Below are 27,858 nucleotides of genomic sequence, written 5' to 3'. Positions count from 1 at the left end.
TTGCACCTCTACTTCACTCCCATACCAATTCGGGCTTTGGTGCCCTGAGGAACATTAGTTCCTCAATCTGACATGTGCCACCCAACCCAACTTGCATCACTTGTGCCCAGAGGTTTTTGTGGTAGCAGGAACTCCTTTGCATATTAGGCCACACCCCCTAATGTAGCCAGTCCTCCAAGAGTTTACAGGACTCTTAGTACGGGGCCTAATGTAATCTCTTGGAGGACTGGCTACATCAGGGGTGTGTGCCTAATACGAAAAGGAGTTCCTGCTGCTAAAAACCCCTGCATGTGTCTAGTTTTGCCCTTTGTCCTCCCTGTATCCCGTCTCCCGCTAACCTTTCTGGCTTCTACTTTACAGGATATCATATCCTGTGAGCTAAGTATGCAATTTCCTCTGTTTGCTGGCATCTCCGTGCTTCTTGACCCTGAGTTACTGTCCTCCCCCTCATATCTCTGCCCTGCTATGCACGCAGTTGCTTCCACCGTTAGACTGGGTTATCATGCTGTGCCAGCAGAGTAGGACTTGGTGTAGTATTGCTCTTTCCTTTGTAATGGGGTAATTTCCAGGGTAATGGGGAAAGCCATGGGAGCCCCCTTCCCAAGCCAGTGCCACCCATGATTCTGAAGAACGCTGTCAATGTGGGAATGTCCTGCCGGGTGGCTGGGTGGCCTCTTCTTCGAAGGCACCTTTTAAGTCAACTCAAGCCAGTTTGGTGTAGTGTTCAGTGTGCTGACTCTTATCTGGGAGAACCAGGTTCGAGTCCCCACTCCTCCACTTGCAGCTGCTGATGTGATCTTGAGTCAGTCGCAAGTTTTCACAGAGCTGTTCCTCTTGAGCAGTTTTTGTCAAAGCTCTCTCAGCTCCACCTACCTCACAGGCGGTGTTCCCTCTAAGCTACGTTAGTGTGAGCCAACTCAGTTTTTTAGCCTCTGGCTCACACATTTTTTGTCTTAGCTCAGGGAAAATGGTCCCAGAGCAAACTAATTTATGCAGTAGCTCACACCTTTAATGCCAGTAGCAATTTAACGCAAGTAGAATTTTTGTTCACAAGACTCCACAGCTTAGAGGGAACATTGCTCACAGGGTGTCTGCTGTGGGGAGGGAAGGAGAAAGGAGATTGTAAGCCACTCTGAGACTCCTTCAGGTGGTGAGGGGTGGGGGTATATATCTATTATATAGTGGGTTCTGTGCATCGATGAGCCATGGTATGAGTGATAACAAGCTCTTTATTTGTTACAGCATAGTATAGGCTGCATAATCAAGACTTAGAACTAGGCCAATGGGCCCAAACTTACACACATCCCTGGGTTCCCGCGCAAGCATGTTATTGGGTCATTCAAACTGGCGGAGCTTGTGATTGGTCCAGGGCTGCAGAGATTTGTATCCTGCAGCCCATTGTTCCCAAGTCCCCAAGCTCAGTTCGTATGTCTCTAATGAGCCTGGCAGGAACACCCAAAGTCTTCCCTTGAGTCCACACACATAACAAAATTCAATCTCGTCCTCCTCCCCATCCCCGCAGGAGAAGCACTGCAGACCCTTCCATGCTGCCGCAGTAGTTTGTAAATCCATTTTTTATTCCCTTTCCTCCCTGGAGGCTTATCTTTTTTCTAAAAACCCACCTTTTATTATGTCCGTTACCAAAGCTTTTCCTTAACTTTCTTCTTCATCTTACTTCCATTTTCTTGCCCGATTCCATTCATCCATCTCTGTTGTTCTTTGCCAGTCACTTCTGTGGTCTTTGTAGGGGGTTTTTTTGTAGCAGGAACTCTTTGCCTATTAGGCCACACACCCCTGATGCAGCCAATCCTCCAAGAGCTTAAAGGGCTCTTAGTACAGGGCTTACTGTAAGCTCCAGGGGGATTGGCTACCTCAGGGGTGTGTGACCTAATAGGCAAAGGAGTTCCTGCTGCAAAAAAAAGCCCTGGTTCTGTGCATCATGCTGGTAAAGTGCTGTGAATAACCCAGCAGTTAAACTGTTTTCTCTCCCTAGATTCCTCAACTGGTTGTCGAGGAGCCACTGATACGAAATGAGATGTACAAAGTTGCTGTCGCCCTGATCCAGTGGTTTGACGAGCTGGAAATGAAGGAGAACAAGTAAGATGCTGTTAAATACTGCCTGTTTCCTTGGTAAACGAATGGAATTTGGATGCTGGCAGATTAGAGTTCTGTACAAGTGCTTGTTCCTCAGATTCCTCAGATCCTCAAGCCCAATAGAAACACTCAGCAAAGTCTGGTTAAGGAGGAAGAAAATAAAATTTATTTCAATAAAATGAGAGCAGAGCTAAGCCAAGGCTTGTATTACCAAGCTGCTCCACCCTTTTCAGGATGGTCCGTGCTTTATATAGTCTTGATGGCACGTTGCAGACTCGTGCAACGTGCTGAATGGAAATTGGGGACTAGTTTAATCACAGACAGCAGTCAAGTAGAAATCCTGGTTTTAGATTGTTCAGTTCAGGTAGGAAACTTCTTCAGATGGAAAAAGTGCTTGCAAGCAAGAAGCTCATATAGCAGGAGAACGCTAATTTTGTGTGCATGACGGACTGTGCTTTGAAAGCTCATAAGAGCTGTATAAACATGTGACGGACTGTGAAGGATTAATGCCTGTGGAGGATTAATGCCTTTGAGTGACAGGCTGCTCCAAAGGCTTTTATTGGCTAGCGTCAGTTGAGAAAAAGAGTTGGGAACTGACTGCTGAAGAGAATTTGCTTTAGCACCGATTGAGGACTGGGAAGGTGGCAAGGAGTGGGATGTTCGCTGAAGAAAAGGGACAGAGCTTCTAGTTTAAGATAGGTCATTTCCTGCCCAGTTGAATAGAGAGATAGCTCTCGTGGTGGACCAGTCCTGCGTCGGCTAGCTGCCCCCGGCCCTGCCTTTGCACTTTGCTGCCTCAGAGTATTCGCTGCCGCCACTGTCCCTATCCAGGGTGCTAGTTAAGTGGGACAGCCTCCTAACCTGCTTTTTCACTTTACTGCCTCAGGGTATTCGCTGCCACCACTGTCCCTGTCCAGGGTGCTAGTTAGGTGGGACAGCCTCCAAACCTCCCTTTGAACTCACCTTCCTGTGAATATTTGGGGCTCCCCTGGAGAGTTGGCAACCATCTGCTTCACCACTTCTCTCCACACTACGGATTTCCCAACCCACTCCTAGCATTCCAAGTGGTTGGGGCAACTATGTGGCACAGAGGACTCCACTTTACACAAAATATTTATGTACAGGATATAACTATGTACATGTATTTTAAAATAGTGAACAGAAGAAACAAATCAGGGAAAAAACCACTCATTCTCTCCGTTATAATACTTGCCGTAACTAGATGACATGCAGGGCAGAACACCTTACTTGGACTGTTGCAAGCTTGACCATACCTTCTGAGCTAACTGAACTCCAAGACTGAACTGACTGACTGCTGTCTGTTTTCCCGCCCAAAATCTCCAATATAAAATCCAGTTCCTCTCTTGCAGCATTCTGGGAGGCAAGCCTCAAGGACTTTCTGTCTCTCTAGGAGGCTCCCCCCAGAATTGCTGGTTCCAGACAGGAGGGGGAGGGGAGGAGGAAGAGACTAGGCCCAAAGCCTGCTTAGAATTTAATAGACTCCTTCAGCCAACTCCCAGTGAAAGACCAGCCAAAATGGCTTTTCTCCACAGCTCTAAAGAATGGAGTGATCCCTGGTTTGGTTTTTTCACCCCACATACCTGTGTATTCGTGCTAGGATCTTGTAAGAAGACAATGCAATCAGTAAGCAAATATACAGGTTGATCAGGCTGAAATCAATAATAATAATAATAATAATTAATAATAATAATAATAATAATAATAATAATAATTTTATTTATACCCCGCCCTCCCCGCTGAGGCAGGCTCAGGCATGGGACTGGCAGATCCAGAGCTGCTGCAATGTCTGACCAGCACCCCTAGGATAAATATGGGTATCTCTAACGTTGACCCCCACCCCCCCAATAATTTCAGATCAGGAAAATGGTTCCCAGGTAAGGCTGAGCCCCTACATATGCTGACCCAAACTGAACAGCATATATGTGGGATTGAGGAGAAGCTGGAAGTCTAAACTAGTTGTTACCCGGAATGGGGTGCACCAGTGTATACCTGTGCATTTTGCAATTTATTACACAGACTTCCAGCCACAGGCCAGAGGGGCCATTTGTGCGTGGGTGGGGGGGAAGCAAGGATGATTTGGGACATTTGGACTCAGCACTCGTTGTCAGCCAGTCAGCTCTCAAGCAGCTTCCTGCAGCCCTCCCCAGAGGTCAGCCCATCATGGAATGGGTGGGGTACACAGACTTTTGCTTTGTGTGAGCCAGTCTAACCTGAGTTAGTGTGAGCTAGCTCACAGATTTTTAGCCTCCGGCTCACAGTAATGTATGCAGTAGCTCACAACTTTAATGCCAGGAGCTCACAAAGTAGAATTTTTGCTCACAAGACTCTGCAGCTTAGAGAACATCCAGGACTTTTGCCCTAAGTCAGCTGGATGGAGTGCGCCTCTTTAGGGCACTCTCGGCCTTGTTCTAGCCCATGGTTTGTGCTGATTGAGTGCCTGGAATTTTCCCACAATGCAGGTGATCTTTACAGACCACCTGGATGGAGTATACCGCCCCACAGAGGGCAATGACATATGACTTGTGGATTCTCAACTGTATTGGTGCAAGTATTGCAGGTTCCTTTGGTTTGGTTTAGTGGTGGAGCCAGACAAGCTAAGTTTCCTGCCTCTTGCGGAGTTTAGGAACATGCACAGGGTGGTCTGCTTGCATGACTAAACGGGGAGTCCCATCAGGGGCTCCGGGGCACAGGACAGCCATCCTCAGGACTGACAGCGCTTCCAGGAATACGACCCCTCTGCCCTTGGTTACCCCAACAAGCGGGTTGGGGACAATAGTTGGCCTATGAGGTGCCAGGACCTGAGGAATCTGTAATCAGTAGTGTTGTGGCCAGTGTCATCTTTCTCTAGCCAGAAACCCATTAAGAATTCCTTCCTAGCCTGCTCCAAAACGTCTCTTCTTAGGTTTGGCTTTATTCAAAGCTAAATGACCTGTTCCATTCAGTTCCCATTCTGGACAAGTAGGTTTGTGTATCCTGGTCGCCAGTGTTAAATACTGGATTTGATGCATTGGAGTTCAAATAAGAACATCACGGCAGTCAAGTTTCGCACAATGACTGCTCATTGGTTACTGCTAGCGTCCAAATCCTGAGATGAATCAAAATGTCACTAGCATTTCCCGCTGCTGCCCGGGTGCGTGCAAAAGCTTCCCACCAAACATAAAGTCCAGTACACAACACTGCGGCTTTATGTGTAATTTTTATAGTAATATTTATTTAGGAAGAACCTTCCATTTGATTTTTTTTTTTTTAAAAACCATACTGATCAAGGGCGAGTGCAAGAAATTAGGAAGAGAGGTCTTTGTTCGGCATGTGGCCCCTGAAATATATTCCTCTTCTATGCATTAAGAAATCATCTTACTATGACACTAAAGTCCAAATCAAGCAACACAGATCTTTACAGTCCTACTGTTTCCATTCCAAGACATGTTGCGATATTTGTTCTGTGCTCGGTTTTGGTTCTGCATAACTTCTTTGAATTCTGCTTGGATGAATCTGCAGCTGGATTTGACTATTCTTTAAAAAATTGTTTTTGATATTTAAAAGATTCTCAAGGACAGCTTGGGTGACTCTCCAAGCCATACTGGATGAAAGTGTAGTGTTACATTACGGCAGGGCAAAACTCTGTATGTGTAGTATGAAATAATCATAATGGACTAAGAGCCATTTTAAAGAGATGCAGCACAGAAAGTCTTGCTGTTGGAGCTTCTCTTGTTTCTCTGATCTGGCTTTTATGCTCAATGTCCGTTTTAGTTCAGAGTGCAGAACAGATTAAAGCAATTTGATTTTGTTTCGTGCTGTAGCATTTTGCAGCATAGTTTCTCATCTGGGTAGGCATGCACAGAAATTTAGAGCATAATATTAAAGGAATTTTCAATCATGACGGCTCCCAAGTAGAAATCATATTCACTAGGCTGGTAATAAAAATATGCATCAGGGAGAAGATAACTTGGTAAAAAGGAGGGGTGGACTGTCTTATAATTACAAGCAGTTCAAATGTTGGAAGGACTTTGTGTATTTTTTAAAAAAATTGTAGTAATGTTGATGGTTGTGTGCCTGAGCTGCGCCATGACACAGAACAGCAAACAGAGACAAAAGCCCTCATACACAAACAATCACTTTGTATCATGAAAATGTTTGATGTGCTTTCTCTCTCCCCCTAACTCTCCCCCCATGCCCATATATCTCTGACTTAATTTTGTCAGAACAAAATACTGTATAAAATAGCTACGGCTTATACCTGCCTATACTCCCTGGGAGAACTGCCCTCTTTAAAGAGATCTCATTCTAATCATCATATGCCCTGCTCTTGTCAGAGGCATTTGTGGGTGCTGGAAATGGAGTTTTGTGATGTTGGTTTTAAATCTTTTAAAACTTGTATGTTATATATTTATTAACTTGTATGTTTCAATTGTTGTTACCTGCCCTGAGCATGGTTGTGGGGAGGGTGGGAAATCATCATCATCAATCATCCGCAGTCATCATCATACTTGCATATTAGGCCACACCCCCTGATGTAGCCAATCCTCCAAGAGCTTACAAGGCTCTTTTTTGTAAGCTCTTGGAGGATTGGCTACATCAGGGGTGCGTGGCCTAATATATAAAGGAGTTCCTGCTACAAAAAAAGCCATAATGATGGTGGTGATAATGATAATAGGTTAGGATGAACTGGTATCTCTGAACTAGCTTTCCCCCCTCCCGTTAGTGTCATGGAGACAAGAGAATATGTAAATGAGATTAATAGCATTCAGATTACAGCCGTGAAAATGGTCTTAATGTAGTTCTTTATCTGGGACTGCATACCCCAAAGCATAGAACCACCCTAAACCTTAGAGCCATCCTAAAGCTGATCAATTTTCTAGATTTTCAACAGCTGCTGTAAGTATTTTCCATTCACTGTCTGTTTACTTGTGTGAATAGGCTTGCTGACCTTTGTTTGGGGCCTGGCGATCTCTACAACTGATCTCCAGAGATCAGCTGCCCTGGAGAAAATGGCAGCTTTGGCAGGTGGACTCTATGGCATTATAACCTGCCAAGGTCCCTCCCCTACCCAGGATCTTCCTACCTCATGCCCCACCCCCCCAAATCTCCACATATTTCTTAACCCAGAGCAGGCAACCCCATCTAACATGGTGATTTTCTAAGCTATGCTCAAGGAAACCCTGATGCCTATTGGGGATTTGTGAGAAACCCAGTAGGCCTGGTGAGTGCCTCATGTGAACTTGTGCCCTATTATGTGTCCCAGAATCCTCTGCAACAAGTATGGGGGTTCCAGAGCAAATGGTCAGAGCTGAAAGGACTCTGTGGCCCTTTTGAAGGCTGCTGTTCTAGCACTTCTGTACAGGCTATTGCTTGTAAGGTCACCCATCAGGAGCTAAAACCTCCTGAAACTTTACTTTAAATGTAGTTAAAACTTCCATTTGAATACATTGTGGACGCTGTGTCATAGTTTTTACCCAAGGCATTTAGGATGCTGCGTGATGCTCTAGCTTGTTATCATCATCTTAGAATAATCCTGTGTGGTATATTAGTCTGAGAAAAGGTCAGTATCCTGAACTTGCCCAGGGGTTTTTGTGGCCTAATGGGCATTTGAACCTGGACCTCCACATCTGGACTGAACACGTTTGTACTATTCTGATTTCCAGAGTAATGCCCTTGCTATTTTTCAGTCTGGTCTGTAGCTTTTTGAAGTCTTTGTGCTTTTGTTTCCAATATGTATCTTCCCTGATCACATTTTCTATTTTTACCAATAAAAAACCACCTCCAGTAGTTTATATTTATCAAGCCTTACTTCCCCCATTCCGATAGTATTTTTTTTTAAATGTAGCATTTATTCTAACTCTATGCCTGTGCTGTGAAGTGTAAAGTTTATACATTACATTAGACATCATTGCTTCTGGACTGCCATCAATTAACACATAAGTGAGATAATATCAATGGCATTTTATGTCATGCTTTAATAGTTCCTCAGAAGTGAAGGGACTCTGTTTGCTGTTCTCTAAAACTGATTTATTTTGTACTCTGGTATAATGAGGCCAGCCAGCGGTAGTTCTTCAAGAAATTCTCAGTAAGGATCGTAATTGGGAAATGTCTTTTGTCAGAGGGATTTATCTTCATAATTTGTCAGAATGGAGTTCTGTGTCCTATTTAAAAACCAGCAAAAAGGATCAGATGATGTATTCGGAAGACATATATCCCCCTGCCCTGCTTACAAAGCACTCTGGGTGGCTTGTGAAAGGAATAAAATAGTATCCAAACCAATACTTCTAATTAAAATAATAATTTTAAATACTGTTTTCCATTGACTGAGGATGGGGTTTTATAACACTAAACTTTCCGGAATGTGGAAATTAGAACAAATGCTGTACTTTTTCTTTTTTTAAAACCTCAGTTCCTGATGCAAAAATTAATTTGCTGGTAGCTCCTTTTGAGGGGTGGAAAGCAGCCATTCTAACAGACTCTGACATGGATGCAGTGGCTTGGCTCCTACATTATCAAGAACTAGTGTGGTGTAGTGGTTAGAGCAGAGGTAGCCAAACTAGCTTAACTTAAGGTAGGATCAGAACCAGTGGGTTGAAATTAAATCAAAAGAGTTTCCGGCTCAACATTAGGAAGAACTTCCTGACCATTAGAGTGATTCCTCAGTGGAACAGCCATGAAGATCCTGTGAATTTAGGGGGAAGTATTTGTGAGTTTCCTGCATTGTGCAGGAGGGTGGACTAGATGGCCCTGTGGAGATCCCTTCCAACTCTATGATTCTATAAGAGACATGTAGAATAAATGTTACATGTTTGAGAGCTGAAAGACAGGGAGGGAGGCAAACAGATGGGGAGGGGGGAGGGAGAGATGGAAAGAAAGCAACTTTAAATGCATTTTCCAAGCCAGCCAATGGGACAGTGGGGGCTTCAAGAGCCACATAATATGTGTGAAAGAGCCACATGTGGCTCCTGAACTGCAGTTTGGCCACCCCTGGGTTAGAGTGTCAGACTAGGACCTGGGAATCCAAGTTTCAAATCCCTGCTCTGCCATGGAAGCTTGTTAGGCGACCCTGGGCCAGTCACTCTCTCAGCTGATTGTTAGGATAAAATGGTAAAGAGGTGAATGGTGGGTCCCCAGTGGGGGGAAAAGCTGGATGTATGAATGAAGTAAACGAATGAATAAAATAAAACTGTGCAAGTGCAACCACACTCCTGAAAGCAACTTTCTGGCCTCCCTCCTCCTCTTGTCGCCTGCTTTGCCTGCCAAATCCCCCCCCCCCCTTGAGTTAGTGGACCCTTGAGGAACAGGGGGTCTGCAATAGGAGGCCTAACCATTTATACCACATGTTTCTCCCTAATAGGGACCCGGCATGGCTGTTAATCCTCACAGGAGAGCCAATGTGGTATAGTGGTTAAGAGTGGTGGACTCTAGTCTGGAGAACCTGGTTTGATTCCCCACTCCTCCACAAGAAGCCTCCTGGGTGACCTTGGGTCAGTCACATGTTCTCTCAGAGCTCTTTCAGCTCCACCTCCCGCACAGGGTGTCTGTTGTGGGGAGAGGAATCTGTTAAAACACCTTCACTGTTTTGCATGCTGGTTTGCTACCCACCCTCTATATGTCCACCTGATATTTCTAGTTCCATTTCATTATCCAACAAAGTGTGCTTGCGCACAAAAGCTCACACTTTGAATAAAACTTTGTTGGTCTTACAGGTGCCACCGGACTCTTACTTCGTTCTTTCACAGGGGAATGTGTCAAATTTTACACTGCACTCCCGATCTGTTAATCAGGGCCGAGAGTAATTCTGTACCTGACTGTAGAAAGTTAAGCTGCAGCACTGCAGCCCTAAACTCTGCTCACTACCTGAGTTCGATCCTGGCGGAAGCTGGGCTCAGGTAGCCGGCTCAAGGTTCACTCAGTCTTCCATCCTTCCGATGTTGCACACACCATCTGTGCCAAGAGTTGAGTCCCTGCAGCCCAAATTAAGAGACTCAACAGCCAGAGTTTCAAGTGAGTTGATCCAGAGATTCCTTTATTACCACTAGTGGCAGGAGGAAAGACCCAGATCTCTCTATACCACTGTCATGGGTGCTGGGGACCCTGCAGAGGAAGACGAGTCTGCCGAGGAAACTGTGCCCCTGCCACCTGCACCAGTACCCCTGCCTCCTGCTGAAGAAGATCCCAGCCCCCCTGCCTCGCCCTCTCGGGTGGCTCGTGTGCGTGACTGCCTCCGTCAGGACCTCAGGGATCGGAGGAGGGCGGCACGCTCACAAGCAAGACGCTCCCTGAGTCCTGAGTTTTGAGAGGATTCTGGCCCTCTTAAGAGCAAGGATGCTTGAGTTGTAACAGGATCCTGGCTGCCTCCCAGAGCCAGCAATTAGCCCAAATGGGCAACAGCCAGCAGAGGGCTATATAGCTGTGGGCTTTGGGAGGAGGCTTTGTGGAAGCAACTAGTCATCTCCCTGACGTTATAGCATCCACTCCGGCTTGACTTTGGTTCCTGACTCCCTGACTTTGGCTTTTGACTTCTGGACTCCCTGACCTCGGCTTCTGGACCTTGGACCTGCGATACTTGCACAGTGATTTGGATTTGGCACCTTGGACACTCCTGCTTGCTGGCTACAGACCTTGGACTGCCTCTGGACTTTGCCTGACCCGGCCCCAGCCGTGACAACCACCATCTTTCCTGCGTCTCTCCTCAAACTCATCTTCACAAAACATAGCATATTTATACAGTTTCTGTTTAAAACAATTTATGGTAATGTAATATATTGTAATAACGTGTCATCATTTGTCATTAAATTTTAGTACACATATATAACATTTTCTCCACCCCCCCTTTTGTGACCCCCCAACAGTGCATGCCCCCTTAGCAAACGTCCCTGTATTACTATTTAGTCTAATTAGTTATAAGGTAATAAACTCTTATCAAAGAATCTTTCTCCGAAAAACCCAAAGGTATAATTATAATCCATCTTCATAGTATTTCTTCTTAATCATTGGAAAAAAAAGAAAAAGTTATAATTCAGTAATCATATTTTTTAAACTGTAATCCATATATCGTTTCTTTAAAAATTAACCCTTGTCAAAGGTCACCAAATGTCCTTTAACGTTCCATTGTTTTTTTAATGTATTTTTGAAACTTTCCTCAGTGGTTTTTAAATTTCTCTAAATCTTGTTCTTTTAAGATTCTTGTAAGTTTGTCCATTTCACTCCAGTGCATGACTTTCAGAGTCCATTCCATTACTTCTGGTATTTTGTCTTGTTTCCACATTTGCGCATATAATTCATATTTATACAGTTTCTGATAACGAAGCAGGTCTCGTTGATTGGTTACAAATCCTCACTCTTGGCCTTTTATGGTGTCCCATTGGCTTAAAGAAACCCGTCTCTACCAGGGTAAGATAATTCCTTAGGGAGGTCTTTGTTCTCTACTTCCAATCTCCCGTCTTCCAGGCATCCAGCATCCTCCCGGTTTCTGGTTTCGTTCCAGAGAATGTGTCAGTACTCCCAATCTCTACTGCGTGGGCGAGATGGCTCCTTTCAGACTAGGAGGGCCTTCCTTGAGGCAGGGAGGAACGCTTCCCTTATCAAAGGATGCTAACAGACTTCTGATAATGTTCTCTTGCTAGGGAAATGTGTTTTCTTTCCTATATATATTATGCTTAGCAAGGGCTATTAATAGAGAGGCCTATTGTCCATTGTTCCAGACCACTTCAGGCCTGGGATAGAGCGAGATAAAGCACTATGTACTTTTAAAGAAAGCCCTGCAAATATAATACTTTGAAGGTAACAGTTCAAATGCAACGGTAGTGCAAGGTAGTTAGAGCAAATAATAATAATGAGTTCTGTGATCTGGATTAGTGCATTTCTCTTTGGCATTCTGTCCATCCTCTAATGCAAATCTGAATCTGCGTCCTACACCAAGGTCGGTAAAATGAGTACCCAACTTGCTGGGGGGAAAGTGTAAAAGACTGGGGAAGGCAATGGCAAACCACCCCGTAAAAAAAGTCTGCTGTGAAAACGTTGTGAAAGCAATGTCACCCCAGAGTCAGAAATGACTGGTGCTTGCACAGGGGACTACCTTTACTTTTTGAAAACTTATTTATGTATCTAAAACATTATCTTATGGGAACTCAGTTTGAAAGTTTACTCTGTGTGAGTATGTTTTTAAAAGTCTGTTAGAATTGATCCCGTGGAATTGGTACTATTCTACCTTCCTCTTTGTCATGTACAGAGTTTTTTCTAGTTTGGACCAAGCGTAAGTGGTCATATAGTAAGTAGATACAGGAGAACAAATGATGTTTAGTGAACGCTCGTAACTCTGCACAGTAGAGTAAGTACACTTTTCCTACCGGCATGGTTGTAGGAGGCTTCTAGTTTTTTTAGTGTTTGTGCATGTGATCTTTAAAAGCAGTGTTTCTGATAAAAACACATTTGTTCAATTAACTGAATAACAGCAACAGTATAGTGATAGCCATGTATTTTAATATTTTAATGTTAATATTTTATATTTGCTGTTTGTTTTTTATGTTGCTTTAATACCTTATTGGTTTTAATGTTGTAAGTTACCACAAGTCCCTTTGGGTGAGTGGCAACTAAAAAAAATTAATGAATAACTGTTTTCTAGTGGCCAGTCTATCTATTTTCTAAGCCATGTAGTGTGAAATTAATCCAAGTTGTACCTTTTGAATATCAGGATGGATCAACACTGTTTGGATCTTATGTCAGATCGTGGCAGTGTGTTGGTGTTCTTACCAGGTAAGTTCTGAATTTTTTTTTCTGACAACCAGCCATTTGCCTTTATTAAAATGTCTACTTCAGTATAGAAAAGAGCAAGAGTCCAGTAGTACTGGACTAACAAAATTTGTGGCAGGGTATGAGCTTTCATGCATCACTGCTCACACTTCACTTCTTCAAATACAGGTATCTGAAGAAGTGAGCAGTGCCTCGCGAAAGCTCGTACCCAGGGCTGGATCTGGGGAGGGGGCAGAGGGGACATTTGTCCCAGGTGCTGCTTGCTCCAGGCACCTCCAGAGGGGCCCTGCGGAGCAGGAAGTGGGAAATTTGCATATTAGGCCACACCCCCTGATGCCAAGCCAACCGGAACTGCGTTCCTGTGTGTTCCTGCTCAGAAAAAGTCCTGCTCCTAGGTACACTTTAGGACTTGAAACAGGAAGCAGAAAGTTTCAGACTGAGAATCTGGTTAAGCTGTCATGGTTTGCACATGCTTAGGCCTTGGAGGAAGTGATGTGAATTATCAGTCCCTGTGATTGATAGAATGCTTCCGGGTTAGCCAAGCCTGCATAAAACAGTAGATGGATCTTTTGCTGGCAGCTGTTTGGCTTCGTGGATTAGGGGAAAAAAGCTTCTCAGGCCTAGATACATTTTTAAAAGCCTTATTTATGCATTTAAATATTTCTATGCCACCTTTCCATGCTGCTCAGGGTGGCTTACAAAATCAATAAAAAAATTGCAATCTAAGACATATAAAATAAAACTTCAGATAACCTCTCGCTCCCATATAGGAAGAGTCCTGCTGGATATAAATCAACTGGCTTATCATCTTGTTTTTCCTCTTGTATTCCACTCCTCTGTTGTCCCCCGGCACTAGTATTCAGAAGTATACTGCCTCTGAACATCGAGGTCCCATTGATCCATCACAGCTGCTAACCATTGATAGACCTATTCTCCATGTGCATGTCTGGTCCCTCTTTTAGAATACCTAAGATAACAGTCATCACTGCGTTCTCTCATCGAGTTTTACAAGTTTATCAAACAGTGTGTGGAAAGTTTCAGAGGGTAGCCATGTTGGTCTGCAGTAGAACAGCTAGATTTGAGTCCAGTAGCAGTTTAGAAGCCAACAAGATTTTTTTTTGGGTATAAGCTTTCAAGAATCAAAGTTCTTGTATCTGAGGAAGGGAGATTTGACTCTCAAAAGTTTATACCCCAAAAAGCTTGCTGGTCTCTAAGGTTTGATCAGACTTGAAACTAGTTTGTGGGGAAAGTCCTTTCACCTATCCCAGATCTACTGCCCATGAACTTTATTGGGTGCCCGCGGGTTCTAGTATTTTTTGGTGAGGAGGGAGTTGTCTATCCATTTTCTCCCCATCAGGCAAGATCAGTTGTTTATATTGTATATGGCTTCTCAAGAGGTTTCTTGTGAGTCATGGGGAGGGATCACATTTGACGTTCCTTATATAATTTTGTAAACTTTCTTATGTGTGTGTGTATCCTCTCCCTTCATCTAAATTTAAATATATCTGTCCGCATCCCTGGCTTCTCCTCTCTCCCTTAAGGTTTAGTGAATAATTGACCTACGCCAGTTGTGTGAGAACTGAAGAAAATGGAGGTAACACAATCCTGATAGCCAAGATGGGAAATACAGATATAAGCCACAATTCAGGCACTTTGTTGGAGCATCAAAGCAACAATTTCTGTGGAACCAACTAGGAGACAACTGAATGTTTGTAGTAGGAGAATTGCTTGCACATAAAGGACCTCCTGGATGACTGTGAAAACGTCTTCTTCTTTAATAGCTCAGAATAAATGTGCAGTGTTTAACTAACAGAACAAAAAGGAAAAAATGCCAGGTGACAGATGACTGATTTGTTATACAAAGTCCCTACCCGTTTTGCCGTGCAGGCTTTGTCAGTGGGAATCAGAATATTTATAGTTCCACCACTAGGTGGATGTTCAAATTCCCCCTGACGAAGTCTGCATGGCAAAACATGTAGGGACTTTGTATAATAAATCAGTCATGGGGAGGGGCGGTGGCTCAGTGGTAGAGCATCTGCTTGGTAAGCAGAAGGTCCCAGGTTCAATCCCTGGCATCTCCAACTAAAAGGGTCCAGGCAAATAGGTGTGAAAAAACTTAGCTTGAGACCCTGAAGACCCGCTGCCAGTCTGAGTAGACAATACTGACCGTTTTCCCACACAGCTTACCTCGCAGTCACAATCCTGTTCCCTCCGCAGCGTCTGTCGGATTGCCCACCATCTGCGCCGGAGTTACAGGAAGTGCCGCGGCTTTTGCGTAGCAAACGTAAACTGGGTTTTAGCGGTTTACGTTTGCTATGCAAAAGCTGCGGCACTTCCTGTAACTTCGGCGCAGATGGTGGGAAATCTGACCAGACGCTGTGGAGGGAACATGATTGTGACTGCGAGGTGAACTGTGTGCGAAAACGGTTACTTACTTCGATGGACTGAGGATCTGATTCAGTATAACGCAGCTTCATATGTTCATCTATCACCTGGTATTTTTTCCTTTTTTGTTCTGTTGGCACATTGCAGGGTGCAGCCTAGTTTTCCTTCATCAGTGTTTAGCAATTCAAATAAATTGTTGCTGCTTTTTTTTTATCCTCTAGGTTTGGCAGAAATAAACTACATGCATGAACTGCTTACAAACATGGTCCATAAAAGGTGGGTTGCAATCTGTTTCAGGCTTGACATAGAAATCCACAGGGGCGGTGTTTCTAACTCGGTAGAACTAGAGCAGGTTCTCTCTTTCCTTGCTCAAGTGGGGAGGGGGAGGGTTGAAATTGGAGGAAGAGGGGGAAGGAAGACTACCCTTTTCCAACTGGCCTTCGCTTAATGTGGATTTTAGTCTACTATATACGGCCATCATAAACTACTGAGGAGAACATCTAGAACGTAGCACTGTAAATGTTAGTTTTAATTGTAATTTGATGGTTTTAATTATAATGGTTTTAATTAGCAAATTATATATATTGTACTGAGACAATGTTTTATATTGTAATTTGTATTTGTTATATGTTGTGAGCCGCCCTGAGCCTGCTCCGGCGGGGAGGGCGGGATATAAATAAAATATTATTATTAATATAGTTTTATTACAATTTTACAGAACCAATTTTGGGAGGGGTCAAGGCTCTGTTGTCATTTGTTTCCAAGCTCAATTTGGAATGCTGGTTCTAAGATATAAAGCTCTTGTGTTCAAATTATACCTGAAAAGCCACTTCCACTGATATATTCCTGACTGTATCATCAGTATCATCAGGGTTACCAGCTCTGAGTTGGGAAATACCTGGAAGTTTTAGGGGTGGAGCCTTGGGAGGGCGGAGTTTGGGGAAGGGAGGGAACTCAGCACTGTATAATGCCATAGGGTCCATTCTCCAAAGCAGCCATTTTCTCCAAGGGAACTGATCTTAGTTGTCTGGAGATCAGTTACAATAGTGGAAGATCAAGTGTCACCAGGAGTATGGCAGCTCTAATCCTCCCAAGGAGGTTTTGTTACAGAAACTCGGGTGGAATTCTAGCAGGAACGCCTTTCCATATTAGGCCGCAACCTCCTGATAGCCAGTCCTCCAAGAGCTTACAAAAAAAGAGCCTTGTAAGCTCTTGGAGGATTGGCTACATCAGGGGTGTGTGGCCTAATATGCAAATGAGCTCCTGCTAGGATTCCTCCCCTGCATAAACCCATGTTGTTTCAAGTACACTTAGTGGGGACTCAGGTGAAGGCCTTTTTGAAATCCTTTTGCCTCCAAACTGCACAGCTCCCTTCCCCAGGACATTCATTTTGACCCACTCTCTGTAGACCTTCCGGCACTTAAAAAAGCATATATGAAGGTAATATGCAGCTATTGTGTCGGTACATTTCTCTAAACTTTAAACATTCCCTCTTCAAAAACTAGTACAGGCTGTACCTTTAGACATTCCACAAAATGAACAAATAAACAGCTTTCTTTCTTTTTTTTCTTCCTGTTGCTCATTTTGGCCTCTCACAGACTTTCTGTTATCAGTTTAGTCAAGGGGTTGTTTTGTTTAAAAAAAAAAAAAAGTGCAGGAGCTCAATAGCATATCTCATTTGCATATGCTCTGGGATCTGTGTGCAGCGGGGAGAGACCTCCCCACTGCATGCAGACCCTGGCTTGGAGGTTCAGGAGCTGCACTCCTGTGAGCTCCTGCTGAATTCGAGCCATGAATTTAGTTCTACTTGTTGAATGTGTTCTGTTTTAAAAGGCCACAGCCATTATTCCCAGAACTGCTCATGATAATTTGCCTTACATAATAATTTGCAGGCTGCATTCCTGCAGACATTTAAATGAAATTATTTTGAACAGTGGTATAATTTTGTTTTAAAAAACCCATACATTGAACACACCCTCTAAGCTGCGTGGGTGAGCGGCCACTCGTTGACACAGAAAGCCCTACTTAGTAGCGGCCCCGCAGGGTCTTGCACTGCCCACTGCCCATTTTAAGATTAGAGCCGTTACATTCTGCTCAGAATGTAAAATGCTTTGCTCAAAAGAGAAAAAAAAAATAGAGGGAACATTGAAGTGGCGTCACTTTCCAGGTTCTGAGTTTCTTCTGTAAATATGCTTGCCTTCCCATGCGTGTTGACTACGAGGAACCTCCACATTCAGAGGCAATCAACCTCTGAATACCATTGCTGGGAGGCAACATCAAGGGAAGACCCTGCTGTTGCATATCCAGAGGAACTGGTTGGCCAGCATCTGAGACAGGATGCTGGACTAGATGGACCCAGGGGTGGAATTGTAGCAGGAGCTCCTTTGCTTATTAGGCCACACCCTCCTATAGCCAATCCTCCATGAGCTTACAAAAAAGAGCCCTGTAAGCTCTTGGAGGATTGGCTACATCAGGGGTGTGTGGCCTAATATACAAAGGAGTTCCTGCTAGAATTCCACCCCTGGATGGACCACTGGTCTGATCCAGCAGTGCCCTGCTTACGTTGTCTTTTCCAGATGGCCTTCAATCAGATGTTTTATTTTAACATTTTTAAAGGTTTATTTACCTGTTACTGTCTTATTATTTTTAGGGCTGTAGTTTTCAATTTTTTTTCAGCCAGGTGCTTTGGGAATGCCTTTCAACTTACTGAGCTGAATTAAAGACAAGAGTTTTCTCAACTGTCTTTTCTTAGATTACAAGTCTACCCACTCCATTCCAGTGTCACGCTGGAAGAACAGAGTAATGTGTTTTTGGCTCCAGTTCCTGGTTACCGGAAAGTGAGTTCCTAAAAACTGTTCAGGTGGCACTGTGGTGGGTAGGTGGGCTAGGGGCAATGGGGAGTGGGTGGGTGGAGTGGAGTAGTGCATGCAGCATGTTGGTTGGGGGATGGACGGTGCAATGGGCAAAACCAGCAACAGTTATGTAGAGAAAAGCAGTAAAAAAAATAAACAGAAGACTGTGCACCAGACTCCTACATTCTCTCCCCACCCCTTTCGAGATGCAAAAAACCTTTTAAATAGTAAGTGCTTATGTTTGCTTGGCACTTTACAGATGGCAGTAGGATACAAGTGGAACTTCATCCACTGCCTTCTTCCCTGGAGATAAGATAGTGAGGTCAGCACTATCCTACCTGATAATCATCACTCAGATTGCTATTCTTCGGGCAGTATCCCGCTTCTTCTCAGAAGCTCCATAGGTCTCTATCTCCATTTCTCTCAGCTCGTGATGTAGCTAGAAACTCACCTCCATCTCCCCCAGGGCTTTTTTGGTAGGAAAAGCCCAGAAGCCCAGCAGGAACTCATTTGAATATTAGGCCACATCCCCTGATATCACCATTGTTTCACATAGGGCTGTTTTGTAGAAAAACCTCAGCAGGAACTCATTTGCATATTAGGTCACACCCGCCGATGCCAATCCAGCCAGAATTGCATTCCTGCTAAAAAACCCTGCTCTGCACTATCAAGTATGCTAATTCCTGAATAAATCTTTCTCTACACTTCAATCAGTTTGTGCGCCTCTGTTGGCATTAATCACTCAGACAACACTTACCAGACTCTACAACTAAAAAACTTTTCTTTCTTTGAATATTTAATTTTTTTCTAAATCCTTGTAGATCCTTCTGTCTACAAACATAGCTGAGAGTTCTGTAACTGTTCCCGATGTCAAATATGGTGAGCGTTTAATGTTCATGAAAATACTTTATTTTCTTTGCTTCCTCTGCTTTCATATTATCATGTATTGATATTCCAGCATTTAAAATCCTTCCATTGTGATGTGATGTTGTGAGCCTCCCTGAGTCCGCTTGTGGAGAGGGCAGGATATAAGCTTAACGTAATAAATAAATAAATTGCACAATTTTTACTAGTAGTAATTTTCAAACATAAGGTTCCTGGGGTCCTCTCTATTGCAGAGGCCAGCTGCGATACAGATTGAATTTTTCTCATAACTCTCTCCTTAGTCCTGTTCAGAGCTAGAACAGCATGTACCTTGTGCAAAATATATATATCGTTGAAAAATATATATTGCCCCAAGAAAACTCATATACTGTGCTGAGAGAGTGTTATGGCTTTTAGCAATAACGGTTCAGATTAAACCACGCATAGTCTTTTAATTTGCTGTGATTCTTGCAATCTGCATAATTCCCAATGCCATCCTTGGGGGCTCTACTTCTGCAGATACTGAAGGCGTAGAAGTCAGAAAAGGAGAAATGTCAGGAATGATAGGCAACAGTTATGGACCCTTTGACAAAAGTTAGCATGTGTAAATCTTCACCCATCTCGTATATCTTGTCACTACGGTAAGAAAGCCAGTGTGCCGCAGTGGTTATAGTCAGCGCTTTTTTTGTAGCAGGAATTCTTTTGCATATTAGGCCACACCCCGCTTATGTAGCCAATCCTCCTGGAGCTTACAGGGCTCTTAGTACAGGGCCTACTGTAAGCTCTTGGAGGATTGGCTACATTAGGGGTGTGTGGCTTAATATGCAAAGGAGTTCCAGCTACAAAAAAAGCCCTGGTTATAGTGGTCAGACTAGAATCTGGGAGATCCAGGTTCAAATCCCCATTTTGCAGTGGAAGCTCACTGGGTGACCTTGGGCCAGTCGCATACTTGCTAGGCCTCACCTACCTCACAGGATTGTTGTGAGGAAAAAGGAGAATGATGTAAGCCACTTCGAGTCCCCATTGGGTAGAAAGGTGAGGTACAAGTGAAGAGAATAAATAATCCTAAATCCACTGTGAGTTGGAGAAGGCTTTTACAGACTTGCTGCTTTTACATACATACATACTTACTTTATTTGATTTATATATCCAGCCCTCCCCGCCAAGGCAGGCTCAGGGCGGCTCACAGCATAAAACCACAGCAAACAATTAAAATCCATACAATATTATAAAATTTCACATTCAATAATTAAAACAGTCAAAAAATGATTTGGGAATGCCTTTTCAATACTTAGGAATAGGTGTTCATAGCCCTCAAAACTAGAAGCCTGTTTTGAGGACCAACTTATACTTATTTTTTTTAACATGACGTTCCTTTCAAATAAAAAATTTAAAGCAAAGGGTTTTTTTGAAACAAAACCAACTTCTGAGGGCTGCAGAGCAGATATTTGGTCTCTGAGCCTGAGGAGGGGCAAACTCGGGGTTAAGCAGCTGCATCAGGCACAAAGCATCTAAACAATTATGCAAAGAGATACAAATCTAAGATGAAGACCTTTGGGTTGGCGTGGCAAAGGGAGCTCTCTGTCCCTCAGAGGAAGGGAAGGCGCTTCTTTTCACATTTTCCCGCTCACAGGCGCTTGCCTGTTGGTTGAGTATCAGGGTTGACCTTTGCGTTGGCAGAAGCCCCAGGCCTTGTTCGCAGTGTTCCTGTGACCTCTGTCACAGCAGCCGTGAGGCAAAAGTTGCATGCCCTTGTCCCGATCAATTCTCAGCTGCAGCATTACAGCGTAACAGGCGCTTTGGCGGACAGAAGCTTCTTTCTCCTCAAGAGCTTATCCTCAGAAGAACAGCTCTGCATCGAGTCCATTTTCAATGGCTGGAAAATGTAGCCCGCAAGAAGGTGCAGATACCTAGTTTCTGAGGGTAGTAAATAAAACCAGACTTTCTTGATTCACAAACTGCCGTCCCCGTTTTCCTCCTTATGCGTTTAGTATGTTTTGTATTCCACCCTTCAAAGAAGTTCCAGACATGCTCTCTAGTGAGATGAGGGCCCTGTAGGACTTACTACAATTTCACAGGGCCTGTAAAATGGAGCTGTTCTGCCACGCCTTCAATTGAAGCTGCAGGTGTCAAATTCTGTTGGCCTCCCCTGCTCTAACCCACTGTGGCTGGTCGTCATATCTTCTGTGTTACCATCTGTTCTATGGGTGTGGTCTGGTCTCAATGTTACGTAGTCTCACAGGGATTGAATAAACATGGAGCAGAGGTCCATCAGTGGCTATTAGCCACAATGTATTGTTGGAACTCTGTGTCTGGGGCAGTGATGCTCTGTATTCTTGGTGCTTGGGGGGGGGGGGCAACAGTGGGAGGGTTTCTAGTGTCCTGGCCCCACTGGTGGACCTCCTGATGGCACCTGTTTTTTTTGGCCACTGTGTGACACAGAGTGTTGGACTGGATGGGCCACTGGCCTGATCCAACATGGCTTCTTTTATGTTCTTATTAATATCTCAACCTTTAAGTTCACAGACAGTTATAAACCCAGTGCCTGGGGATCTTATTGGGCTGCCATCATTGAATATTAAACTGGTTCAGATTTTATGGAAACTGTTCGATCATTTTATTGTTCTGTTGTGATCTGCCCTGAGCCCTTGTGGTGGAGGATGGAATACAAATCACGTGAAATCGGTTAATTAATTAACAAACATGGTTTTCTTTCTCCTGGTGAGGTTGAATAACTGTTGGCCCAAGGTCACCCATGGTTTCATAAAAAGGTCAGCTTTGAGTATTGGTTTCCTGATCCTAGACTTAACAGTCTAATCACTATACCACACTGGCTGCAGGCTGAACTAGGAGATCTGTACTTATTTATTTCTTAAAAACTACTTGTGTTGCGCTTTGCTCCCGTTCAGCAGGACTCAAAGCGGAGGAATTGTGAAGTCTCTGTGAATATTCCGTGTTGTATCAGAATATGGCCTACTCTTTTCAAGCACCTGTTTCTTTCGCTTTGATCCAATGAGCACCTCTCTGTAGTAAACTAAGGTGCAATAAAATGAAGTTAATGTGCCTATAGGTCCAGGGTGGTCAAACTTGCTTAACCTAAGCGCCACATAGAATAAACATCAGATGTTTGAGAGCTGCAAGACATGATCATCAGATGTTTGAGAGCCTCAAGACTTGAAGGGAGGGAGGAAGGAAGGAAGTTGGGGAAGAAGAGATGGATGGAAAGAAAGCAACTTTTAACTTGAAATGCATTCTCCAAGCCACTGGCTGGCTTGGTGTGGAAAAGAGATTTAAAGAGAGAAATGCCTTCTCCAAGTCAGCTGAAGAAGACGACGGCATTGGATTTATATTCCGCCCTCCACTCAGAGCGGCTTACAATCTCCTTTATCTCCCTCCCCTCAACAAACACCCTGTGAGGTGGGTGGCACTGAGAGGACTCGCACAGCAGCTGCCCTTTCAAGGACAACCTCTGCCAGAGCTGTGGCTGACCCAAGGCCATTCCAGCAGCTGCAAGCGGAGGAGTGGGGAATCAAACCTGGTTCTCCCAGATAAGAGTCCGCAAACTTAACCACTACACCAAACCGGCTCTCATCTACACCAAACTTGCTCTCATGTGGGAGTGGAGCAGTGGATGGGGCAGTGAAGGCTTCGAAAGCTACACAATGTGTGAAAGAGCCACATGTGGCTTCCGAGCCACAGTTTGGCCACCCCTGCCATAGGTGAAAAATAAGTATAGGCGATTGCTTCCTTCACTGCTGTGACTGTATCCGCTTGGTAATCTTATATTCCAACAGTGAAGTCTAGTAGCTTCGACTTGACGGCACTTTCTACCACCATTATTCCAGAGTTGTTCATTACGCAGACATCAGATTCAGCCCTCCCTAGTCTCTTCAGTTTGTGCTTTATTCTCCTGGGGTAGCCACCCACTCCTTCTTTACATTGTCCTTAATGAGTTTGAACAATAATAGACGTCTAGATTGACCTTTGAGGCCTTTCCACCCCTTCCCACACACAATTTGTCCTGCCTGATCTTGTCACCTAGGCTTTGACATGGGTTGTTCCAGGGGGCCCTTGCTGGTGCTCTCTGATTGTCGCTTCAGGGTTACCAGTTCCTGACCCTTGTGGTAATTCTGGTTCTTGGTGAGGCATGGCCCAGGGATGAGAGAGAATGTCACCTCAATCACATTGTTTTCCGCCACAATTTATTTGGGGTGGCATCAGCAGGAGCCATTTGGGTTTCAGAAAGGCTCTCAAGGACATACTTCCTGTGAGGTTTTAGATCTGCTTTCGTTCTCCAGAACATTTGAGATCTACTCGCAGTCGTTCTAGTCTTGGGAGGAAGAGTCTAGAGCTTACATTACCCAGCAACTGCCATTTTGAAGGCATCTGCGGTGGAGAAACAGAGAGCTCCCCGAATCAGCCAAAAGAAGATAATTATACTGGGTAGAGGAAGTAGTACAAATATTGTTTTAAAATGTAAGCTGTGTTGAGGGCCTTATGGTTGCAAATTGAGGATCTAAATTGAATAAATATTTGAGATGTTAGCTGCTTCTCCTCATGAAGTGAAATGAGGTGTTAGAACGGACTGTACCACTTCAGACTCAGATGTCACATTTTGTAATAATTAAATAGCATTCTACAAATAGACTTAATACAAAAGGGAGTGGGTTGGGCTAGTATCCCATTTGTTGATCCTGATTTGTTTTACTAGCAAGGAGTCTTTTTGTAAAATACTGGGTACAATCAAAAAATTTCACCCCCCCCCCCATCCTGTCCTAAAGTGATATAGTCCACATTCCATCACCCCTGGATTCTAACTCGTTTCCCCATCATGATGTGTGCCAGACTTTTCAGAACACCTGTGAGGTCTCCATAAGGCAGGTCTTCTAATTGGCTGTCCTCATTCTAATGAAAGAGTTTTTCAGAGCTGTAATAGCAGCTGCAGTCCATAGAGGATAAAGATGAGGAGCAGGGACCTGGTTTCCCTTACCTAGTGTGTGGTTCCATCCCCATTTCAGTTTTGATGGTGAAGCAGAGAGGAAAATTTGTTCTAGTCTTAGAGTCCATAGAACTGGGCGATTGCATGAGTGGAGATATATGTTCAGGAATATCAACCTATCTGCTTCCTTCTCTGGGCTTGCTGTCTTCCCAGTAGCTGGACCATGCTTCCAGACAGAGTACAGACAATACTAATGTTTTAGGACCAACGACCAGATTCTGATTAAAACATAACAAGGAGAAGCATAGTGTATGAAAACATAGTCTCTGAATAAGACAACTTAATGCATTTAGTGTGATTGCCCTGCAGTTCTTTTGCAAAGAGACCAGGAACATATTCCATTTTGTTCAGCCTCCTGTACTAGCCATTTCGGGTTTGGCTCTTCCTTCCGTGGCAGCCATTTTGGGATGATGCTAATCACCCCCTCTGAAATTCCAGAGGTGCCCACAGGCTCAAAAAGGGTGGAGACAGCTTCATTTGTCTGAAATGGACTGAACTTTCAGGCTGCAGTTGGGAAGTCCAGACTTATTAGTGGTTCCCCCTTAAAATCCCTGCATGTAGTAAACAAGCCCATCATGGAGAAAGGTCTAGCTTAGCCTTATTCCGGTTTGGTGTAGTGGTTAAGTGTGCGGACTCTTGTCTGGGAGAACCGGGTTTGATTCCCCACTCCTCCACTTGCACCTGCTGGCATGGCCTTGGGTCAGCCATAGCTCTGGCAGAGGTTGTCCTTGAAAGGGCAGCTGCTGTGAGAGCCCTCTCCAGCCCCACCCACCTCACAGGGTGTCTGTTGTGGGGGAGGGGAAGGTAAAGGAGATTGTGAGCCGCTCTGAGACTCTTCGGAGTGGAGGGCAGGATATAAATCCAATATCTTCTTCTTCTTCCATTTACTCACTTTTCTCTTATCATGAATGCAAAAAACCTGGTCTTTCTGTTCCAATAATCGGAGAGTTTAAGTTGTGTTTTCAGGGGGAAGATAAACTCCAAAGCTTGTTTCCAAGCCCGTGCCGATTACTGAGAACATCCCATTTCGGGTTTGTGTTTAGAATTTCCTTTGTTGCTTGTAGTCCTTTAAAAGTTTGATAGCTGTTTAAATTATATAAAACTGATAAACATTTTAGTTGTGATGTGGAAACATCTCTTTTCCCCTCTCCTTTTTTTTTTTTAAACCCCCCCCCCCCAACCCACCGCAGTCATAGATTTCTGCCTAACCAGAATGCTGGTTTGTGATGAAGACACCAACTATCAAAGCCTGCGGCTGTGCTGGACTTCTAAAAACAGCTGTAATCAGAGGAGAGGTAAGATATTTGTTGATGGGAGATTTCAGATATTGGGCTCCCCTCCCCCCAAAATGCTATCCAGCAGTTCTGTACCCCACATGCTCACTCAAAAGGCAGGCCTATGCAAATTTGGATTTGAATGATTTATTTGTTTATTTTGATTTGTATCCCATCCTCCACATAAGCAGACTCAGGGCAGGTCACAGACAACAATTTCCCAAGACCATTAAGCAATTATGTATAAATACCTAAAACAGTTGTTGAAAACAGATAGTACAAAGATCAAAGCTGAGCAACTTGTTTTGCTACGACGTCATTTCAGAAACAGACTGGAACAGGAGTGGAGGGCAGGGTTAATAGAAGTGAGGAAATTCCAGTCTGTTTCTAAAATGATGTTGCAGTAAAACAGGTTGCTTAGTTTTGTGAATCTTGATTTCAGATTTGTGCCCATTTAATTTTCAGTATACCCCAGGTCACAAGTGCACTTGAGTTCAGATGCTGGGCAGTGGTTGGTAGGTTGTGCCACTGGGCTGCTCACTGGTAGGTTGGCACAGGGCTCTGCTGCGTTCAGTGCAGTGTTTCTGTGCTGCAGTTCTTGCAGGAACCCTCCCCCCCCCCCAGGTTTGTAATTCAGAGAGATTCTCAGATTTGAACTAAGGTCTTGTGTGTGGCACTGGCACTGCCACAGCGGCACTTTGTCTGCTGGGCACATAGCACTGCTATGGTTATTGCAAATAAGCATCCTCATCACGGTTGATTTCCATTGCAGAGATGCCCTAGGAGAATCTGACTGCTGCCTGTGTTAGTTTTTCCCGTCATAGGAGACAATAGGAAAGGGGGGCAACCACTTTGGGGCCCCATAGAATGGGAACCCCTGGACCAATCTTTTTGAAACTTGGGGGTTCTGTGAGGGAGAGGCTCCTGCAGCTGCTTTTCAAAGTTTGAGCCTCTACCTCAAACCCCCTCCACCCCAGCTGGCATTCAGTTTACCCTATTTTGCCATTGACCTCAATGGCCCATAGGGTGTAATGGGGTCGTATATTTGGGAATAGCCGAATATCTACCAAATCAGATTTGGCTATCAAATTTGCTTTTCGGAGATATTCTGCCCACTGAAATTTAAAGCCCCAAATAACCCCAAATCTGATTTTTTCCTGATTGTTTTGTTTTTGTTTTGCACACCTCTAGTCAGGACCCAGAGGTGAACTGCAAAGCCTCTGAAAGTGGGTCACTGGCTAGCCCTCCTTAATGGCTTCTGGCATGACTTTCCTCTTAACGTATGTAATGCTCCCACCAGGAATTTAATTCCAAACCCTTTATTTAATGTTCTCCATGGAATTGTGCCCAAGCCCAAAGGCAAGGGTGTCAGACTCATTTGTTATGAGGGCTGTATCGTGACTGTGTTGGGCTGGGCCATGTGCGTCACAAAATGTAATGCCAGGTAGGGCAGATATAAACTTTATAAAGAACACAGACAAACACAATCAGCCTAATCTACCTCACTGGCTTGTTGAGCCTTAGCCACAGTGTGTGTGTATGCATAAAATTTTTTGCCACTGTGTGACACAGAGAGCGTTTTTGCACTAGCGTTTACTCCGGCGTAGCACCCCATTTACCTCCGGATCTTTTCCTGGTTTTCGCACCTGTTGCTCCGGCGCTGCGGTTTGCTCCAGCGCTTCAGGGGTTTCACGCCGGAGTATGTTTTTCAACATGCTTCCGGAGTTTTTGAAAACCTCCGGATCCACTCCTCGGAGTTTGCTGTGGGAAATCCATCCATGCCGGATCGACTGCTTTGTGGGCGTCACCCTCTCCCTTTCCGTCCTCCCACCCCATCCACCCCCTTGGCCAATCATCAGCCGTTCGCGGCGCTTCCCAAAAGTGCCCGCACGGCCATTTTTTTTTAAACTTCATATTTCTTGCGTAATAGCGATAGTTCGAAATTAACAAATAGAAAAAAAAACCCTCCTGGAATAGCCTCAATTGCCACTTCAATTGGTTTCGTTAGAATTTTTTTTATTATTATTGACTTTAGTTGCGTTATTTCGCTGTTGCGTTATCTCGCAACTACATTATACATTGTTGGGGGGGGGGAATCTAGTGCCGGCACGGGCCAAAGCGTTCATGTGTGTGTGTTTTAAAAAGGCAATGCCTCCCTCAGCTGTGCCACCAGGATTTCTGGACCTGCACAAAATCGCCATGTATAAAATGGGAAGTTGGAGTCCTGCATTCTTCTCCCTGGCTACATTCCACTCGGTTAGAAAATAGACGCGAGCTCGCTCTTCACACGCGCCACAGAAGGGGAAGGAGAGAATGGGGCGGAGGGGGAGCTCTGGCGGCAGGAATCAGTCAGGTCCCCGTTGCAAGCGCCAGCCGGGGAGGGGGAAGAGCGCGGAGGAAATCCCAGCTTCGCCACCCGGGAGGGAGCGAGGCTGGGAAAGGAAGAAGCTGCCACACACACATACACACACAACCCCCTCGATTTCTCTCTCTTCGTTATTGCGATATTTCGCAACTTCAGAATTTGGGGGGGGGAATCTAGTGCTAGGATTCTCCAATGTGAATGCTTCTGTTAATACATAAAGGGCTGTGGAGGATACTACAGCTGCAGCCAATCCATAAGCAGAAGCAGCAC

General features: G+C 44.4%; 1 protein-coding gene across 2 annotated transcripts in view; it reads left to right on the top strand.

The window, feature by feature from the left end:
* Positions 1-27,858, top strand: part of TDRD9 (tudor domain containing 9) — a 182,700-nt gene that overhangs the window by 93,331 nt on the left and 61,511 nt on the right. For both annotated transcript variants that reach the window (XM_060262919.1, XM_060262918.1), the window contains exons 8-13: positions 1,994-2,097; positions 12,791-12,852; positions 15,456-15,510; positions 17,987-18,071; positions 18,908-18,965; positions 25,140-25,244. In XM_060262919.1, coding sequence (XP_060118902.1) covers positions 1,994-2,097; positions 12,791-12,852; positions 15,456-15,510; positions 17,987-18,071; positions 18,908-18,965; positions 25,140-25,244 — 469 coding nt within the window. The remainder of the gene's footprint in view (positions 1-1,993; positions 2,098-12,790; positions 12,853-15,455; positions 15,511-17,986; positions 18,072-18,907; positions 18,966-25,139; positions 25,245-27,858) is intronic.

Source organism: Heteronotia binoei, chromosome 21 (assembly GCF_032191835.1).
Source record: "Heteronotia binoei isolate CCM8104 ecotype False Entrance Well chromosome 21, APGP_CSIRO_Hbin_v1, whole genome shotgun sequence".
In the NCBI taxonomy this organism is placed as follows: domain Eukaryota; kingdom Metazoa; phylum Chordata; class Lepidosauria; order Squamata; family Gekkonidae; genus Heteronotia; species Heteronotia binoei.
The sequence above is the reverse complement of the archived record's forward strand: the minus strand, read 5'-3'. Positions and strand labels throughout refer to the sequence as shown.